Source organism: Pagrus pagrus, assembly GCF_965226575.1.
Source record: "Pagrus pagrus genome assembly, chromosome: 5".
Classification (NCBI taxonomy): domain Eukaryota; kingdom Metazoa; phylum Chordata; class Actinopteri; order Spariformes; family Sparidae; genus Pagrus; species Pagrus pagrus.
The window spans coordinates 23,951,482-23,973,806 of NC_140189.1; the positions used below are offsets into that span (position 1 = coordinate 23,951,482).

General features: G+C 40.9%; 1 protein-coding gene across 9 annotated transcripts in view; it reads left to right on the forward strand.

Annotated features, from left to right (window-relative positions):
* LOC311257655 (protocadherin alpha-C2-like) overlaps window positions 1-22,325 on the forward strand; it is a 172,652-nt gene that overhangs the window by 40,083 nt on the left and 110,244 nt on the right. Inside the window, exon 1 of one of the 9 annotated variants that reach the window (XM_084353420.1) lies at window positions 1,391-3,896. The exons of 7 other annotated variants lie outside the window; for them this stretch is intronic. In XM_084353420.1, the coding sequence (XP_084209546.1) occupies window positions 1,539-3,896 (2,358 nt within the window). In that variant the 5' untranslated portion in view covers window positions 1,391-1,538. Of the gene's footprint in view, window positions 1-1,390; window positions 3,897-4,853; window positions 7,308-22,325 lie in introns of those variants that run through there. One more of the 9 variants, XM_084353423.1, reaches the window with a different exon arrangement.

Below are 22,325 nucleotides of genomic sequence, written 5' to 3' on the forward strand. Positions count from 1 at the left end.
CCACCTATCCAGAACAGCTGGATAGAAATGGATCACAGACATATGATTCATCATTGGGGGAAATGAGGAGATCAATGCTATGAGACTGCTGAGTTAAGTTTATGGTTTACAGGTGGTTGAATGGTTTGTTTTCACACAGACTATAGTGTTAATTGATTCATAACAACACATTGGACTGCAGTTTGTGTGCTGTGTTTGGCTTACCTCAAGAAATTATACAACCTTATGAAATATATTGACTTCATGTTGGCTTTGGTTTCAGAAGAGACAATGCTGTGGATAGTTGGGAGTGTTGTTAGTCCTTTTTCTCATCAGTATCATCATTCTGATTGCCATGTAGTGCTTCAACCCAATGGACTATACTTCTGCACAACTATGAGACACTTATTATGACGGGACACTGTAGATCTGGAGATAAACAGTACAAGTTAGTTGGACCCAGAATGAGTATAGGATCTACTACAGTCACGGGAAGTAATGCAAATACTTTGGCAGAAAATGAGTATCTAGAGAGGTAATATAAATGAATACTAACAATATTAAAACTTCCTGTTATTCAAATAAGTTATGCAATAATTTAATGGCAGTCTGAATACACACGTTTACCACAGCTGGATAAAATATGGGATCATTAATTACATTTACACATAGACACTTGTATTGGTAGAAATAGACTCTTGGGGTTGCCATTTCATACTGTAAATTACAGCAGCTGTCATTGAATTGCTCGATTTCAAGGGCTACTCGTATCACACTTCACTGCATTGACTAAAGTCGAATCCATACTGGTGGCATTTCTTAACCATGAATCAGTTTGGACAAATCTCTTAAAAAAAAAATACTTTTTGTGTTTCAAAAGCAGCATCTCTGTCTTGTCTACCTAACAGCATGTTATTTGTTGTGGTATTTACATAATGTTCCCTTACTTTTGTGGGATAGTTGGAGATGTGCTGTGTGTTAAGGCTGTTTTCAACATTGTTAAAGGAAGCAGGAACAGTGTCAGAATGTATGTACTGTATTTGCTGCTGATGAGTCTGAGTGCAGTCGCAAATGTCGCTATCCGTGGTGCTGAAAGTTGTTATTTGTTAAAGGCGGTAGATTCTTCAGAATAATAGTTTTTGGAGGGGGAACTGGTTATGACTTGAGTCCAATGCTTAAGAGAAAAAAGCCTCTTTACGCAAACATTTCTTAAAGGCTGTTTAACTGCTTTGCCTCGTGGTTTCCTTGTTATATGAACTTTTGATTTTACTCTATTTTTTATTATAACAGTGCTGCAATAACGTCCTGAATCGCATGGTGTCGGTATAATGGCAAATTGTGTCTCCGCAACTTTTCGTCATCGCCATTAAATCCGACCCTGTATTTTGGCATTACGTGCAAAGGGCTTGGACAAGAAACTAGCTCTGTACGATTCCCAGGACTGTTTTTTTGCGATGGCGCGCAGTTTGCACAGGAATACGGCTGATTATTATTTCCTAAACATACTCTTGTAGATCCAGGAATTAGCGGACTTACATTTTCTGTTTTTGCTGTACATAATGGAACAAAGCGGACGCCAGACGTGGATCGAGCGGTGGAGATGCGTCGCTTTCATGGTGGCTTTGGTAACGCTCTGGAGCGAAGCCTCTGCTCAGATCAGATATTCCATCTCCGAGGAGGTAAAAGAAGGAACTGTTGTTGGAAATATTGCGAAAGACTTAGGTATTGATAAGGCTACGCTGAAAGACAGGGAGTATCGCATTGTTGGCAGTTCAACTGAACCTCTTTTTCGTCTGAATAAGGATGACGGTATCCTGTATGTAAGTAGGAAGGTGGACAGGGAAGAGATCTGTGAACGGAGCAACGCGTGTATAATCAACCTGAAAACCGTGTTAGAAAACCCGCTGGAAATCCATTATGTGGCCATAGAGGTGCTGGATGTGAACGACCACTCCCCCGTCTTTCCAGAGAAAGAGAAACGGCTGGAGATTTTTGAATCGACACTACCGGGAGCGAGGTTTCAGCTGCAACCTGCACGAGACCCCGATGCTGGTCAGTTCACTGTTCAGCAGTACAGACTGAGCCACAACGACCACTTTCGTTTGGAAGTTAAGGAGAGAGGCGAAGATCGTAAGATGCCCTTTCTGATTCTGCAGAAGCAGTTAGACAGAGAGGCGCTGAGAGAGCACAAGCTAATGCTCACTGCTACTGATGGAGGGAGACCGGCGAGGTCTGGAACAATAGAAATACTAATTAAGGTGCTTGATGTTAATGACAATTCACCAGTTTTTACTAAAGATGCATATTCTGCTAGTCTAAATGAAAACTCACCCCCTGGCACGTTAGTTATTCAGGTTAATGCGACTGATTTGGATGAGGGTGACAACAGTGAAATTGTTTACTCATTTGGTAAAGAAGTAGATTTGGATTTACAAAAATTATTCAGCATAGACCCAAAGACAGGTGAAATTAAAGTGACCGGGGTGATTGATTTTGAAGAAAATGAAAGCTATGAAATTGATATACAAGCTTCAGATAGGGGCCCTGTCCCATTGTCTACAGACAAAACTGTGATAATAAAGGTAATCGACCTTAATGATAATCCTCCAGAGATTGAAATTACATCATTTTCAAAATCAGTCCCAGAGAATTCAAGAATAGGAACAACAGTAGCTTTGATCAGTGTTAATGATTTAGATTCAGGTCCTAACGGCAAGGTTTCCTGCTTTATACGTGAGGACGTTCCTTTCACCATATCTCCATCTTTACAAGATAATATGTATGCCATAGTGACCAAATCACAACTAGACAGAGAAGAAAAGTCTTTTTATGAACTCACCGTTGTTGCAAAGGACACTGGGGAGCCATCACTCTCATCTGAAAAGACAATAAGTGTGGTTGTTTCAGATGTGAATGATAACAGACCACAGTTTTCAGTGAGCCCATACAGCTTCTATATTACTGAAAATAATGGCTTAGTAGCACCAGTATTTTCAGTTAAGGCATCTGACCTTGATGACAGTGATAATGCGCATATTTCATATCACATTCTGAGGGACAACAGTGGAGAAAGTATCAGTCTGTTTTTGAATATTAACTCTGAAACTGGAGATATTCTGGCTCTAAAAAGTTTTGACTTTGAAGTTCTGAAAACGTTCCAGTTCCAAGTTGTGGCCACAGATTCTGGAGCTCCGTCACTGAGCAGCAACGTCACAGTGAACGTGTTCATTCTGGATCAGAACGACAACGCTCCAGTCATCCTGTATCCAGTCAGCTCCAACGGTTCTGCTGAAGGTGTGGAGGAGATTCCCCGCAATGTGAACGCAGGACACTTGGTGACTAAAGTCAGAGCCTATGACGCTGATATAGGATATAACGGCTGGTTACTCTTTTCACTGCAGGAAGTTACTGACCACAGTCTCTTTGGTTTGGACCGCTATACAGGACAGATCAGAACACTTCGCTCATTCACAGAGACAGACGAGGCTGAGCATAAACTGCTCATACTGGTCAAAGACAACGGGAACGTTTCTCTCTCAGCAACAGCTACCGTCATTGTCAAACTTGTGGAGCCCAAAGAGGCTTTTGCTGCTTCTGATGTTAAAAGTGCCACTAAAGTTGACGAGGAGGACAATGTGACATTTTATCTGATGATAACTTTGGGTTCAGTTTCTCTACTTTTTATCATCAGCATCATCGTGCTGATTGCGATGCAGTGCTCCAAATCCACAGACTATACTTCTAAATATCTACAAGAGACTAATTATGACGGGACTCTGTGTCACAGCATCCAGTACAGATCTGGAGACAAGCGCTACATGTTAGTTGGACCCAGAATGAGTATAGGATCTACTATAGTCCCTGGCAGCCATGCAAATACTCTAGTGCTCCCTGACAGGAGGAGGGGATCTGGAGAGGTAAGATATATTTAAGTGCAAACTGTGAGGTGACTGACTGTATTGGTTGTTTACTGAACATTCCTTCACTTAGCCATGACAAAACACATGATGTAAAAGTACGATACCGTCCTGAAGAATTGCAAGCACAGTATGACAGTGTGAAAAATATGCTCAAGGAAAAATCAATATAATTAAGTGCCACACTAGTGCTCCCTGACAGGAGGAGGGGATCTGGAGAGGCATTTATGGCTGAATCCCTGGTTTGTTTCTGCTGGCTGTGATATTCATTTGTTCCCTTCATTAATTAGTTCAGTCGACCATCCACTGCATATACTGCACGCATACTGTGACCTGTTTTTTCCCCCCAGTACTCTGAAAAACACATTTGTATTACAACAGACTATGTGATTTGAGTTTTCAGGGTGTCTGTGATTGAATATATAAATTCACACCTGTGGCTGTGCCGAGTTATAGCTGGTCTTAGTCGCTGTCCATGGTGCCGATACGTTTTAATCTCATGTCTCATGTCCTGCCTAATATCTGAAGTAAGAGGTTATTGCCATAGCTGATCAATCAATGTACGGGAGTGATAATAATATTGATAATGATAATAACAAGAAGAATGGCGATTATTATTATTATTATCATCATCATCATCATCATTATTATCATTATTGCTGCTTTTTTGTAAATAGTTTCTAAAGTTAGTAATTACCGTATGGACTTTTTCCTGTTTTAATTGCATCTTCTTGCGTTTAACAACTACGAAAGTTACATAAAAATATGTTGTCATTGAAAGTATATCTGTACTGTATCATCAGCTCGCATGGTGTCACTGCTTGTGAAAATGAAGACTCTCGGTTGAACATCCTCTACGTCAGTAGTTTGGTGCTACAGTATTTCGCGACAGTGTGCGCTTGTGCTTCAGGGCGATGGCTTCAAATGTTTGACTCGTTCACCAACATTTTCCTAATATCGAGCAGTTGTGGGGGTTTTTTTCATCCCCAAAATGCGGGTTTCTGTGTAGACTCGCATTGTAATCTCTAACCTTTATATTCGTCTTTTTTTTAATCCAACATGGCTGGACGAGGATGCGGAGCGTGGTTGGAGCGCCTGGTCGTTTTCATTGTCTCTTTGGATCTTACTTTTCATTTTGCTTCGGCACAGCTGCGATACTCTATTCCCGAAGAGCTCGCCGTGGGTGCTGTAGTCGGTAATATCGCTAAAGATTTAGGGCTGGATGTCAGCGCTTTGAATGCTAGAGGATTTCGCATCGTTTCCGGATCGACCGAACCCCTCTTTCAACTGAACCATAATGGCATCTTACATGTTAACCGAAAAATAGACAGAGAGGAGGTGTGCGAACGGATCAGTACCTGCATTATCAACATAAAGACAGTGCTGGAGAACCCGTTAGAGGTGCATTACGTTGGTATTGAGGTTTTGGATGTGAACGATCACCCTCCCACCTTCTCCGAAAACGAGACGCATTTAGAGATATCTGAATCTTCTTTACCCGGGGCACGATTTCAACTACAAGGCGCCCGTGATCCAGACAGTGACATGTACTCTATTCAACTGTACAGGCTCAGTCAAAATGACCATTTCCGTCTGGAGGTAAAGGATAGAGGAGAAGATGGGAAAATTCCTGTTTTGTATTTGCATAAACCGCTGGACAAAGAGACGGCGAGAGTTCACAGATTGCTGCTGACAGCGTTTGATGGAGGGAAGCCTGCTCGGTCAGGAACTATGGGAATTATCATTGATGTTTTGGATGTAAATGACAATATGCCAGTTTTTGACAAAGACTCATATACTGCCATGCTTAATGAAAACTCACCTATTGGCACGACTGTCATGCAAGTAAATGCCACAGATTTAGATGATGGTTTAAATGGGGAAGTGGTTTACTCACTTGGAAATAATGTTAATAATAGATTGCGTAAACTTTTTGAGGTTGATGCAAATACAGGTGAAATCATTGTTAAAGGACTGATAGATTTTGAAGCAAAAGACAGGTATGAAATTGATATTAAAGCTTCTGATAAAGGGACAGTCCCCCTGGCAACAGAAAAAAGTGTTAGAATAACTATTGTGGATCTGAATGACAACGCACCTGAGATTGAGGTGACATCCTTTTCTAAAGCAATTCCTGAAGACTCCAAACCTGGAACGACAGTAGCATTGATAAGTCTGAATGATAATGATTCAGGTGTAAATGGAAAGGTAATCTGTTATATTAGTGAGGATGTACCTTTTACATTAACACCATCTTTACAAGACAATATGTACTCTATAGTCACCAAATCTATGCTTGATAGAGAGCATCAGTCCAAGTATGATGTAACAATAATTGCTAAAGATGGAGGTGAACAACCACTGTCATCTCATAGGACAATAAGTGTGACTGTATCAGATGTGAATGACAACAGTCCAGAGTTTTCAACAAGTCCATATACTTTTTATGTTACTGAGAACAATGTTGCAGGAGCCTCTTTATTCTCAGTGAGTGCTCATGATGGTGATGAGGGTGATAATGCTCTCATATCATATAACATTGAGAGAAATGGGAATGTACATAAAACAATTACATCATTTCTCAACATAAACTCTGAAAATGGAGAAATTCTGGCTTTAAAAAGTTTTGACTTTGAAGTTCTGAAAACGTTCCAGTTCCAAGTTGTCGCCACAGATTCTGGAGCTCCGTCACTGAGCAGCAACGTCACAGTGAACGTGTTTATTCTGGATCAGAACGACAACGCTCCAGTCATCCTATATCCAGTCAGCTCCAACGGTTCTGCTGAAGGTGTGGAGGAGATTCCCCGCAATGTGAACGCAGGACACTTGGTGACTAAAGTCAGAGCCTATGATGCTGATATAGGATATAACGGCTGGTTACTGTTTTCACTGCAGGAAGTCACTGACCACAGTCTCTTTGGTTTGGACCGCTATACAGGACAGATCAGAACACTTCGCTCATTCACAGAGACAGACGAGGCTGAGCATAAACTGCTCATACTGGTCAAAGACAATGGGAACGTTTCTCTCTCAGCAACAGCTACTGTCATTGTCAAACTTGTGGAGCCCAAAGAGGCTTTTGCTGCTTCTGATGTTAAAAGTGCCACTAAAGTTGACGAGGAGGACAATGTGACATTTTATCTGATGATAACTTTGGGCTCAGTTTCTCTACTTTTTATCATCAGTATCATCGTGCTGATTGCGATGCAGTGCTCCAAATCCACAGACTATACTTCTAAATATCTACAAGAGACTAATTATGACGGGACTCTGTGTCACAGCATCCAGTACAGATCTGGAGACAAGCGCTACATGCTAGTTGGACCCAGAATGAGTATAGGATCTACTATAGTCCCTGGCAGCCATGCCAACACACTAGTGCTCCCTGACAGGAGGAGGGGATCTGGAGAGGTAAGATAGATCACTTTATTTCAAGGCAGTTCTGGTATGAATGCTCGTGATTGATGAGCATCAGATTCTGATGATTAATGCCTGCCAAAAGTACTGAATCACGCCACCTTTTCAGATCAGCTGGATATAAATGGATCACAGACATATGATTCATCACTGGGGGAAATGAGGAGGCTGTGTGTTGTTATGAGACTGCGTTAAAAAAAACAACTTTTTTTTTATAAACAGGTGCTTGTATGGACAGTTAATTCATTTATAAATAAGACAATGGGCTGCAGTTAGTATGTTGTGTTTGTTATCTTAAAGCTGTGTTATTCCTATGTGCTTAGAAAGGAAATCATCCCAAGAAATGATACAACCTTATGAAAAATACTGATGTTGTTTGGGATATGTGGATTGTAGTGAGATTTTGGTCGAGTTAGATTAAGGATAAGGAGATGTTTCTCCTGAACCAGTCCCTTAATAGAATTAATGTTATGTTATAGTATTTCATCACATGTGACTTCTTTCAGATCATTGAGAACTTTGTATGCAGTGTGCTCACAGACTTGGACTATGAATAATTTAGACTGTACTGTGCCTATTTCAGGCAGTGGTTGTGTCATAGCAACAAACTAGCTGCAAAACATAATAAATTCACGATTTGAGCTGATGGTGGTTAAACCTGATGAAACATGGAAAGGTTTGGGTTCAGTTTAAAAAATGAAGTTTAGTTTATTCCAGTAACCACTGACCCTTTGTGTTAGATTACCCTTAAAACAATACAAGTCTCATTTGCTGGCTAAACACAGGAGGTTGTTCCCAAAACTGGAGTTGAAGCTTTTCCCATCATCTGCATTATTTCAGTTACTGCATCTGGTCCCACATGTCTGATATAATGTTCTTTCAGTACGTACATATCCAGATATTCCTTTTAAAAAGACATGTTACTACATATCATGCACATATCATACACGCATGTATGTTTTTACTCCTGTCTATTCGGATTGTTACATGTGTGTAAAGACAGTAACCGACCGACTGAAAGACTGACTAGAGGTCAGTGCTCGCTGATGTAGTTGAGGTGATTCAATGGGCCATGAATGGCTGCAGCCACGACAGAGAGAGGCAGAGAGAGAGAGCCTGCGGCTGGTGTGCAGTGAATCACAATGCACAGCCAGTCAGGTGGGGTTGGGGCACTTTGCTTCAGCAGGAATCGTCATTCATTACACGGCTGCAAAGCAGCAAGCAGTATTTTTTTTACTATTTTTCATTTGATTGGATTTTTGTGCTTATAATATACTAGGCAGTTTTGTGAAATAGTGTATATATGTATACTATACATATGAGCTTCAGTGCAGATGATCTCTTCTGGCTGAATGAAAAATAGGTCATATCTTATCACGTGTGAAGGTCTGCATGCTCGGCTTCTGGGCTGATTCTCTGTCGAACACTGTGTGTTGCCCATAGCAACACACGAGGAGATCCACCTCTCAGAGTCTACTGGTTTCACAGACTAGCATGCGCTCGGCGGTCTTAGCAACAGCAGCAAAAGAGGATGAAGGAGGAAGGGAGGGAGGGAGGGAGAGAGGGAGCAGTAGAGGAGGGGGGAAGGGAAGTGGCTTTGGTATGGTTCATCTACAGACACCTCACAATATTTAATGGAAATGGGTTTATTTAGATAGAAACACATGGATTATGCCTGTGAAATCTCCACAGTAAATCAGGCAACAGATGGTGCAGATATAGCAGCAGTAGTCAAGGCGGGAATAGTTGAGCTTCTAATTAGATATTTTATGGTATTGAGATAATCTTTACTCTCAAACAACTGGGTCAACCTTAGATTTCCTACCTAGAAAATGACTGTCAGAAAAACATGTATTTTAAACTGTCATAAGATGCATCTTTATTGAAAAGCTGATGGCATATGTTTACCCAGTGAGCAGCATGTGAAATAAAGCAGTAAGCCAGAGTGGAATATGCACACAGGAACAGAAAGGATCGGTTCAGCTTCAATGTAAGGCAGCAGCTGAGCTTCACGAAGGAGAGACTGAACACACTTTCCCTGCAGCAGCTCCTCTGTCGACTTTTATTCAGTGCTCTACTAGAGAGCAATCACTGCCTCTCTGTGTGTTTGTGTGCATGCATATTTTATGTGCACATGTTTGTGTGTGAGATAAAAAAAACAAAAAAACATGTGTGGCATCATGTGCTTTGCAATACAGCAGCAGTGCTAAGCTGTGCCTGGACAGCAGATGCCCAGAAAAGATTTATTGACATGGTTAAAAATGAGTTCATGTCATTAAACCTAAAAAGTGCAGGGTGGTGTCAAAGCATCGCATTGGTTGTCTCCTGCTTTTTTGTGGGAGAAAGAGTTGTCTCTAACTGATTTGTACATCACTGAACTTTTGTTACACAGCATTTTTTTTGGGAGGAAAAAAAAACAGATGAGAGAAGAGGAGTGGATGAATTACAAGCAGGGTCATGAGCTGAATTAGGAAAGCACATGGGATGGGGCTTCATGACACATTATGTTTGAAGTTAGCAACTAAATTCTAAAATATACTTCTATTGTTTGCAACTACATGATTCAGATTTAAACATTACAGTACAGCAGGACACTGTGCACTGAAAGCAGCATGTCTATCACAGTATATTATCATTCTGTATGCTCCCTTCGGCGGGGGTGTGGCTGCTTGCTCCAGTGGCTTTGTCTGTCTGCTTGGCTGGCTCAGCAGATCAGTGCAATTGTGTTTGCATGTTGAGTGTCTGCACTGAAAATCATTCACAGTGCAACGACCCTTGTGGTTTTGTGTGTCTGTTGTCTTTGTTAAATGGGTGACAGCGTTTTCCTCATTAAACCATATTCAGTGTCGCAGGAAGAGAGGGTAAGAGGACAAGTCACGGAGAGAAGAGACACAGCTGTTACAGCACGACTGTATCTACTGTAACGTGTTGTTATTGCAGAGGCTTTTTTTCATGTGGCTGCTCTTCTTCATTCACACGTACAAAAATGCTGACAGCTCTCTTCCAAGCGAACACTTCTTCCTGTGTTCCACTCTTGGCTTGCTTACTAACTTTCTCTGCATCCACCTCTCTAACTCCTTCACCGATATGTTCAGTAAACCTTTAAAAGCAAACTCTCTTGTGTTACCTCCTTTGTAATTTACTGTCCATTTTTACTCCTTCTTTCTCTTTATGTTAAATACTGCAATATGAATGTTACTCTATAACATACCATTCCTTGCAGCACTCCCTGTCGTATTCTGCCCCTACTCTGTTTTGTTTCTGCTTTTGCTTCCTCCGTTTTTGCCGCTTCTGTTTCCGCACTACTCCTCTCCTCCTTCTTCACCCTCCATATTGGTATCACTCCCCCTCCCCCACCCCACTCTTGGCCTCCTTTTCCCGCTTTCATGTCTCTGTCCTTCGTTTCCTCTTTCGTATGCCGCCCTTTTCTGCCTCACTATCGTTTTCTGTCCTTCTTTCTGTCGCCTATCTCCTCTGTCGTTCTGCCACATGCTCTTTAGCTGTGTTGCTGTGCGCCTCATGCCTGTAGGGTTGTGGCTGTGGATGCTGCATGTGCTGTTGTGTGTCAGTAGGGCACATTCTCCCTTATTGCTCCAGCTTTGTTGGAGGATGGCGCCACTCACATTGAGGTCAGCAGCAGTGATGGTAATCTAATTTACACACACAGTCGGGTACAACGAAAACAGCTACTATCTTTATGTTCACTCCTCACACACACGCTTGTGCTCAGAGACACACACACAGGCGCATGCACTAACACATCACACATACTCTCACATGGCTAATCCGCCTTATTGAAAGGCACTTTCACAGCAGAAAGGGGGTGCGACAGACAGAGGGAGAGATGTGCAGGGAACAAGAAAACAGAGCATAAGGAGCACATGCCCCCGTGGTGATCTGGGGACTCGCGGAGAGAAAGAGACACACCCACTATGAAACAGTTATATAAATCCAAACGGCGTGCAAAAAAAAAAATCAGATGTCCTGCGTGACTGAAAATAGAATACAAGGACGTGTCTTTTTTCATGATTTCAGAGTTTCTTCTGATATATTTATATTTTATGCCACCAGCTTCTTACACAGGAAGTTTGTACCCAACAGCTTTGTTTCACAACACATTTCATCTTCCCTCCTGGACCAAACTTTTATCACACAGTCGTGACAAGTACAGACAGCAGCTCTCAAACATGCAGAATTGACCAAACAATAACACTGGCTGACCCATCTCCTGAGTGCACTCACTGGGTGTGTAATTACAGAGATAATATAGCTGCTTAATACTGGTAATAACCATACCTTTTGTATGCTCATTCTCCCTTGCTCTGTATACCGTATACTTACAAATGAATGCCTGGTTGTTCTAGCCAAGATGTTAGTTTAAACTATTTCATTTCATCTGTGCCTTTCTCTCTACTGTTGTAAACTTTTATTCTCGATGCAGTCCAATCCTCTGCCTGCTCTCTCTATGTGTGATACAGCTTTCTATTAATTTCTCCTATAAACTCTGCCTTCCTTTGTCCCACTAGGCCAGTAATGATATAGATTATCTTACTTTCTGCTCTCTTTTCCTGTTTTAGTGCAGTTTCAAATAAGGAAAAATATCTCAAGCTTTCAATCTGGCTAACAGGCACCATGCATGATCTGAACCATTAATAAAGCCACGTCTATAATGTTAATCAGTAACATTGATTTCACCCCCTGCCCTAGCACAGCACACACATAGCACTGAGTTAGGTCTGGCAATGCAGCTGCACTCACAGCATATTACTTAAACTTGGCAGTTAGCTCTGTCTTTCTAGAGTAATGTCTTTCTATTTTGTCCTTTACTTGTTATCAACATCTATTAATATATATCCATAAGGGGTTAATACAAAGTAATGCTTTTTGTGTCACTAAGTATTGATTTTTTATCACCAGTCACTAGCAGTTGACAAGGTTGACTGGAGAGTTATTTTTAACTAATTTAGCTGACGTGGCTCAATGAAAGGAGGAAGGGAAGTATATGAGCTTAGGTTGCTGACAATTATATTGTGCTGATTTGTAGTTAAAGGGGCTCTTTGTAACAATTTGTGGCAATTTAAATGTATGAATCACTAAAAAATATGTAAGCGGATTGTAACATGATGTGAAAATTAGACCTTTTCCATCTCTCTTGGTTGCCTCTGAAAGCCTGTGGACGATTTGTTTAAGTTGTTTAATGCTGCTGGACTGTGGATTTCTTTGTGGAGAACTCGGTTGATTTTCTGTCACAGACTTTATGCACATTCTTGGCTGCATCATCTCAGTGTCTCCCTTCGCCCTGCTAACAGAGAGCAACAGTAGCTTACGTTAGTTTAGAAGTAACATGAACAAACGATTGGCTTCCAGCACAACACAGAAGTTCCACAAGTAAAATGCGCTGTTTTGGCTTCTATTATATTGTGCCACATAAACTGCTGTCCAGATGCTTCTGAGCATTTAATTATCTGTGCTGATACTGGATGTACTCTCTCTCTGTTTGTGTGCTGGTGAGCGTGTGTGTTTTTATCAGCTTTTCGTCCTTGTCGACCATTCAGTTGATTGGGTGCTGGTGAATCAGGAGGTTGTTACTGTGAATGTCAGCAAGCACAGGCACTGGTGCAGTGCAGCTTATAGAGTGTTTGGTCAATAAGCGGTTGGTCCATCTCTGTGTGGTGCTGTATTTGAAAGCAGAGTGGCAGTGAAACGTTTGATAAAGAAGTGTAATCTCTCGACATCAGCTTGTACTCAATGTAAATGACTATTTCTCTGTATTATAGTATTCACTGTTTATTTTGTGACTTTACCTCACATCACTTTGTTATGCTCATGCAGCAGAGAAAACAGACTTTTTTTTCTCACAGCAGCTATTTGACAGCAACATTAAATTAACTAGTAACAACAAGATATGCAGACGTACTACATTTTTTTTGCCTCTGGGTTCACAGGGCAAAATCAGAGTCAGTGGGCCAAAAAATTCATGTAGGCTGCGTTCACAACTGTGGGCTAAGACTCCCTGGCACTGCTCCTTTTGCTCGTGTCATTTGTCCTAGAACATGACGAGACTGGTTCAGAGCCATGTGTGGCTTTGATGTGAATTGGTCCAGGCTAGTCCCTGCTCTTATATGGGTCAAACCTGGTCCTTCAATGTTGACTAAGAGACATGCTGGTTTTATTTTTGAGCTTACCTGACAAGTCTGACCTGGTTACCCTTTTATCATATCAAATAGTAAAGACTGATAGTAAATATTTTATCAAATCTGAAGATTTCTTTTTCAGTCTCACTCTTCTCACTCTCACTGTCTCCATCTCTCTCTCTTTCATGCCTGGTATTGTGTGAGTGGGTCTGACCCTTTCTCCTCTCCACCACTCGGTTATATAAGCCCTCAGTTTCATTACATTTCAGTCCATTGACTCATGGCTGTGTGGATGAATCCTATACATCGGATCTTGCCACTCTCATTTTAAAATCAGTCCACTGCAGCTGAAACAAGGCACTGAGTTCTTTCTCAAGGGTTTTAGCCGGGTCATCTTCTATGAGCATTAACAACATTGCACTAATGAAAACCATTTGCGCACACTATCTTCATGTGTCATTTTAAATCCTTGCTGGGTGGTATGAGCTTAGCTTAGGGTGCTGCATTATGCTGATGTGCTCTCTTGCTTTGTTTAGAAATACAATGATCTGTTAACAATGCAATATTTTTTGCCAAAACAATCATATTAGTACAATAACAGTGCTGAACAACATGTAGGCCTGCCCACATATCTGTCTGTCTGATGTAATAACCAGCGCATCATAGCTATGTTAAGTGTACTTGTTTAATTTTTTTTTTTCCTGAATCAACAGAGATCAGAACAGATGTGGGTCTGCACTGCTCTTGTCTGGCATCAGTGCTCATACAGTCACAACATCTGCTGCTGTGCTTAGGTCATCACTGCATGCCCGTAGGATTGAACTGACGGAGGGGTCAGTGCAAGGCTGCATGCAAGACACAGCTGGTTAAAAAAAAAATCCACTTTAAGTTCATCCTGTTGCTAACCTAAAAGAGTCCTGAGCTCTGGATTTAAAGGAGGGGAAGGGGTTGTGAACTCTGATTGAAAGAATGTATGAATGGGTAAGGGGAAATCCAGAATCAGCTGTTGAGACTTTGGATGCAGCCTTGGTAAGAGGATTGCATTTTTACAGCAGTATCCCTGCGCTGCTCACTGTGGGTGAGATGTGGTATACAGCCCACAGTTGCCATAAACTGCCACTGATTAATGCCCTATGTTGTATTTATTTCTGGCCACACATGGATGGGATCAGATGTTGGCTGTGAGAGGGATCCAGTCTCTAGCTGCAGGGTTCCTCTTCCCCCTGTGGCCATTTGCCCCTGTCTAATGGCCCCCACTAAGCATCTTGGGTAATTGCTTAGCCTTCTTTCTAGCTAGTGCATTCTTAATTTCTCTGAATGTTGCCTGCTTGGGTATTCACATCCATAAAGTTGTATAGTCAAGCTTATGTGAGTTAATGATTCGTATCTAATGTAGCTACAACACAACATCGTTGGTTTTGACTTTTTATACTTTTTTACGTGGTTAGCCAGGTGTGCAGAGTGCCATATCAGTAACTATAGAGTAGAGAGTATAATAAGATATGGGATAACAGCCTGGTATGGTAACTTGTCTACAGTTGAGATCACAGATTGCTCATCTGGTACAGACTGCTATGAATATTAAAATAAAACAATATGAGCAGTATCTTATCTAACTCACATCCACCACTCAGAGCTCCAGCTTTTACCCTCAGGTCAAATTACTTTCAGGGTCCCCCAGAGCAGAATTACGTTAAGTTTCTCAAAACTAACAGGTAATGTAAGATGTTGGCTGCAGGGCCTGTGCAATATGTCGCCACAGACAGAAGATGTGTATGTGAAGACTGTGGCATGGAAGATATGTGTTGAGGAGATGCTGACGTATTTTATGGTACTATGTAGTATGTTTTGTCTTCTGTGGAACTGCAGGACAGCATCCGATACAAATTGTCAGTTTTTAAGGCTTCAACAAGAACAAAATTGTCAGGTCTGCTTAAACTGGGCATAACTTGCCTATGTGAGATGATGGTGATATGTATGTCATTCAAAAACCATACTGCTGCTGACAGGTAAAAAGGGAGGCTAGAGAAGAGCCTTTTCTTCGCCACACACAGCATGGTAAAGGTAGCAAAGGTAAAGCCAACTGTGTATTTTGTTGTGGCCTTAACATAATTGTGGGCTCATCAAACAGCTGTCTAGGCATGTGCGTTTTGTTGTGGTTTTACTACATTTGTGTGCCATGCCTTTGGGCTATTGTCAATCAAGTTTAAGGAAGCGTTTTCAAAAAAGCAATTAGATGAAAGCTAGCGATTAGTCTGGTTGTCAAACTGTAAATTGTCTTCTGTTTAAGTTAAAAATGTTAAAAGTTGCAAGTTTTCACCTGACATCAGTGGCAGATTTACCACAAAACAGCCTTTTCTATTAAAAGAAACGTGAAATGTGCTCAGCACTGAGCCTGCTCGTTTACAGAAATACATTTCATTGATCTGTGGTCTTTTAGGACTGTGCAGGAAGTAACTGTGCTGATATTATGTGATGATGTGTGAGAGATTGTATGACATAGACACAGTATGATCATGTAGATGCAGAGAGAGAGCCTGTTTTTAACTCTTCTTAAAGCTACAGTCTGAAACGTCTTCTCAGTTTTATTCTTATTTCTAAAATGGTCTGAACGTCATTTGGCTCCTTGTGGTCATCTTTTTGAGTGTGAACATGCGAGCTGTTCTGCACACTGGGTGAGTCATCTCATCCCACATGTAGCTTTTCATTTTGCGAAGTTGGTCGGCTGTGTTTATTTTTAGGTGAACCATCTGTCATGACAGAAAAAAAAATTAAGTCAGGAACTTCAGCATTTAGGGTTAATGCTCGTATTAATCTCTCATTATATTAGGGAGATTTGGTTATGTGATGCCCTGCAGCCAGACTCACTGGCTAGAGTTGTGTATGTGTGTGTTTACATGTGAGTCGATCGCAGAATACTCCGACATGTTTCCCGCCATCTTATCTAGTGGGTGCAGTGTATGAATAAAACAATGAGACATGGGTGTGGAAGATGAGTGTTAATGCTGTAAGCCTGACTCATATCCCACTCTCTCCTCCCACCGACTGCCTCTCTCCTCTCTCCCTCTTCCCCTGCCTTTGTTCTCGTTATCACTACCCCACTTTTCTCCAGCCTCGCGTGCTTTCCTACTCATCTTCACCTTTTGTTGGTTTCTTTTCCTTTGCTTTCTTATTTCTTCATTCCATCTCTTTGTTTTCATATCTCTGCATTCTCTGCCTCACACAAAGAATCTATTTCTCTGATTTTCTTCATCCCTCTCCTCCTACGCATCCCGGTTTCCTCTGGCTGGTACTCTCTCTTATGCCCCCTCCTGTCTCTTCAAGTAACTGCAAGCTGATAGAAAATGGCTGACACCTTTTAGATTCCCCTTTCCCTCGTTCTTTACCACATCTCTCACATTTAAGTCTGCTCTTCTTACTTTGGTTGCTAATTGCTACTGGAATACATAGCTTCGTCCATTAGTCTTTACTCAAACATACACCCTCCTTTCTCCTCTCTCTTTCTGACCACAGAGACAGCTTCTCCTCTCTACAGTGCACCCAGTTTCTGTGGAAACTGGAGCTTTGAGTATAGCTGGATATGTCAGAGCTCCTTTCTCCTCCTCTCATCCTTATGATTGCAGCACAAACAGGGAGATGGGACACATAAATATGCCTTAGTGTGACTCTTCACAGCCTCGGGCCTTGAGCTCCGACGAAAAAGGCAAAATTATCTGAACCTTTCCCCTGTTACTGTGTGCTTGTGTCCTGTTTATGAACCCAGAGTGACTATTGTGGCGATTTGATGTTGAACCCACTTGGCTTTAACAAATGTAAATGGCTACTGCATATGCAGCGTGAGAAACGTCTGACATACTAACGAGGCATGGCTTTATGTTCAGTAATGTTTTCATACTTCATCCCCCTTTTTGACTTACAAATATGCCTGTGGGTTTTCACTCTTAATCTTTAGATAAATTGGACATGCTTTATATAACTGAATACAAGAACGTGATTCAAGTTGGTTTGTGTGGGCTTGTGTCAGTGTGTGTGTTAATAAATATGCAATGAAAAGTGACCTACTTTCTGTAATACTACTGAACATTTTGTTCTAATTAGTATTAAAATGACAAACAAATTTATTTTAGTTGTAGATAAGTTTCATGAGGGTTAAGGTTAGGAAAACTGCTGTTTTAGGGTTTTTTTAATACTTATTTTGAAAAGGGGATTTATGTGCGATAAGGCTGAATCATTACAATATCGCCCCAAACCTTTGTTGATTTAATGCGATGCTAATTAGGATCGACTTGTGCCATATGTACTATATGATACATGTTTTTTTCTGTTTTGTTAACTGAATCTTAACTGACAGTGCTCATAAAATCTTGCCTCCTTAAAAAGATGAAGCTCTGCTGGTTCCTGGAATAAAGCTTCAGGCCTTATGTTATGGCTTCAGTTGGTGTGTGTATGTGAGGGCTGCACTATAAGTGATCATGATTTCTACCCAAAAAAACAACTTTTCTTACAAATAGGAGCTTTAAGATACAGTGTGGTATTGCTGTATATAAACACTGTTTAATGGATAATTAATTAGGGCCTTAAGCACAATCCTGTAGCTGTCAGTACAACAGTCACATTTGTAATTATTTGATTTAAAGCCAAGGCTCTCTCTGTACGTCAGGTGACGATGCTGTTCTGTGAAAGTTAAAAATAACATAACTTTTTCTTGCTGAATGTTGAATTCTGGACCTGCTTTCTTGTTATTTTCAAAGAATATATATGTGAGGTTGCTTATTTTCAGATTCAGCTTTTCCTACATTTTAACATTTCTACATTTAACACCATAGTTTTGGTCACATAAGTGCATGTTACACATTTAAACACTGTGATTAGCCATTCAAAGAGTTTCGATATCTTATACTTTCACTGCAAGGACAATGGCAAAAATGCTTAATTTTCACAAATTTAGTATAAATCGTTATTGTGGGTATGTGACATCATGATGTACTTTCCTTGGAATTAATTGTGCAGCCCCTTGTGCATCGTTCTGAGTCTCTGTCTCATGCAGCTTTCGACCCACAGTCCAGGTCTCAGTGCATCGATGTTAGTGTGTCACACCATTATTTTGCTGTGCTAAGGTTTACGGTTTTGACATCAGCAGGGTTTAATAGCAGATAACAGGATCAGGTATCACTGAAAAGTAAAACTCCAAACTGAACTGTCCACAGTAGACACTGGGCCAGATAATCTAAGCATCACATTACAGTTAATGAAGTGAGAATCTGCTTAATATGAATAGAGGAGCAAAACTGAGCAGAGACAACAAAGGCGTTAAAAACATGCTTGCAAAATAACAAGCAGAGTTCGGCCTGCTTGTTTACAGACTACTGTAAATGGGGTCTTTGCGATAAGACTGGAGTATAATTGTTCCCTAAGCCCTTGTTTACCCCCTAATGTTCGTCTTAATCCTATCTCACTTTGGTTTGTCCTCTAACTGAGAACTGGAGAAGTAAATTGAGCTTATGGTGCTTCTTGTGGAGCAAAGATATCGAGTATGAATTAGAATGAATAATACACTCACTACCCAGTGAAACAGAAATGTAACCCTGCTGAAAATATTACATTTGTGAAAACAATATATTAGAGCTCTGTTTACAACAATATATTATCACTGTTCATTCAGGTGTTACCTGGAAATTGCTGTCAAGCTTTCTTTCATTTCTGCTACTGCTGTCAATACTCCCAGTTGTCCTGGATTAATGCTTCTGTAAAGTATGTAAAGCGATAATTCTACTATGTTGCCCCTTTAATGCGATTAGGTGGCATCATCTTAACGATGCCACGAAAAGTAGCTTTGAAAGGGCAACAGCACACAGACAGCAGGCTGGAGTGTCACTCACCCTTAAATTCCAGGCTAATGTCCAGGCTGCTTTTTATTTTTTTTACCATGTGCTCTATCAGTGTAGCAGTGCAGTTGCTTTGGCCTGGTCTGCTGTTATGTTGTTAAGATCAAACGTGATTAAAAACCCTCTTTTCATCTGTACTATTTGCATTTGGTGCATGATTTATCGTGGTATATATTCCAGTAAATGTTAGCCGAAGTGAGAGGAATGTTTTTTAACTTGAAGGTCTTCTGGAGGCTGTAGTTTTTAGAGCTGCTGAATTGTACTAAGAGGTGATACTCTACCCACTAAATGGAGCCGACAAAAAACACTACAGCCTCTAAAAGACCATTACGATAAAGCAACATTCTTTACAAATATTTTCAACAAAAACTGAACATCGTAGCCATCATGAAAGCAGGATTTATTGCAGGGCTGTTGCATCAGTGTGCATTAGTTTTAGCCAGGTGCACCTAATAAAGAGGCAACTCTACCTCTCTCTAAACACACACACACTCTCTCTCTAACCAACATACCACACACATACAAGCTAAAATGCACACTCATGTTCCACTTACATCCTCACCACATGAAGAGACTTGTGTGGCTACACATGCTAGGCTGACGTCTCTGTAGCTGTTTAAGTTTTGATGCTGATGAGAGTGGAAGATGGTGTTTGCTATTCTCGGAGAGTGGCAGCAACAGAGCCCAGGCTTAAATGATTGGTAGGCAAGTCATTATTTTATAAATAGTTTTATTCATTTTCTGGGGAAAGTGGAGCAACCTCACAAAACCATTTCAACCGTTTCTAACATCAGACTCTCTGCAGGCCAGCACTCTCCTCTATTATTCAGACCTGTTTCTTTTTTTTATATTTAAAGAAATGGGCCAAGCCCTTGCGCAGCAGACCTGCACCTGCAATGCACTTACCATGCAGCACTGACTGCTGCACATCCAGTGCTGCATGACTAATAGGAAAGTAAAAATAGATATTACACAATACTACATTGAAACAAGTAAAATTTGCTGATGTATGGATAATTTAAATGAGACAAAAAAGAAGTGGATAGACTATGCGTTACAGCTGCAGTTTGCCTTTACAGATTGTCCTTGTAAATTACAATATATGCAGCTGATCTAAAAAGGATACTGGCTGATGGCATTATCGCTCTGTCTTTCCCTCTTTGTTTTGATATGTATCAGACTGGATGAGAATGTGCAGGTATTGTTAAACACATACTCATCTCCCTTCCCATCTGGGACAGTTGACATTTTAATTTCCGCAGGCAGAGGAAGAGTGTGGCAGACACTGAGGCTGCGGGTTGTGTCTGAAACACTGATACAATTTTTGGAGTGTGTGAGCGTGCTAATCTAATATAATGCTTTATAGCATTGCCTGCCTCTGACATCAGTGTGTGTCTGTCTGTGCAATGCTGCTTTAAATAACAAAGGAAAGGGTGAAAAGGCTCCCCCTTGTGGCAAAAAAGTGGAATTGAATCGCCACTTCTTTTGTGCTGGAAGTGTGTCTGTGTGTCAATACATTCAATTATTTAACATGTTGCCACTCTGTATGTGGTAGTGTATTGACTGGTATCAGTATTGAGTTTCTGTGTCAGTATTGATCCACAGATAGTGGGTCCTGCCCCATTTTACATTCTGATTTAAGCCAAGCACGGTTCACGCCCTCTTCCCCTGTGAACTGTTTGATTGACAAATCTAGGTTATCCATGCCTGACTATAAAGCTAGATTTATTCTTAATCCTAAAAAAAAATGTTTGGTTCAGGCTGCTTCTGTGTGTGAGTGACAGACAGACAGATAAAGAGAATAAGGGAGACAGAGAGCATATGTGTCCTTTATACTAAATGCCTGTATAAAATCAGTTAATGTAGACATTGTGGCAAACATATGCATTTTACTTGAATGTAACACACACTTTGAGTTTGTAGGGTTGTGATGGGGTAAAAATAAATGCCCTGTCCTTGGCATATGTACTGTGTTCTCATAAAGAGGGGTGCGGACGAGGGGGAGTAGGGAGGGGCACTGGCAGGGGCTGCATCTGCTTCACCATGGATACAAGAGGGGAGACAGTGAATCAATTACGGGTGCTATCGGCCTGTGCCTTTGTCTCCAGGCACAATGCTGAGCCAATCAGAGTGTCCATTACAGTCACATTGATTCCAGCCAACCAATCAGGTTCCCATGCTACCTTTGCTGTTACTAAAGCTTGCTGTACACCTCCTGTTTCATCAACAGTCTTGATTAATGGTCTGTTCTTGTAAAGTACACCGTGACTGCGCCTCTTCTGTTATACTCTGTTTGCAGCATGAGAGGTTTTGAAAGCATTTCTTCATCAAATATGATGCACCTGACATTCTCACTGAGCTATAATCAAATATATATGAATTAAATTTGCACACAGACTTCCTGTTTGTATCTCTTGCCATCTGTTTCTCGCTCTCGCACCTCTCTAACACACACACACACACACACACACACACACACACACACACACAAACACATGCAAATCACCCTGTGCCTTCCTTCCTGCAGTTCAACTTGATACAGAGACACTTGGATTAGCTGCTGATTACTCTATTTTCACCATCACAGATTCAATAACATGCCCTGTTTCTGTTGACACTGTGTAATTACTGAAATTGTAATGGCAAAGTTCCATTATGATGAGGATATTTTGGCTTTTTACGAACAGACGGCTCTTTACACTATTGATCATTTGTAAACTCACACATTTAATTAATGTACTTACACTTAATGGAAAAAAGCTGATGTGGGGGCATTAATAGGGAGGATAAAACATCAAATCAAGTGTCAAAGTGTCTGTATAATTGTATAGAACAAGCAAAGTACTGTATATAATATTGACTGGGCCTGTAGAGTGACTACATGAGTTAAAATCAAAATAATAGTCCTTTCTCCCCCATGGGGCAATGACAGCTTGCGACAACATCAAAGAGAACAATCACTTTGGCAAATAATAGCATGCCGTCTCTCTGGC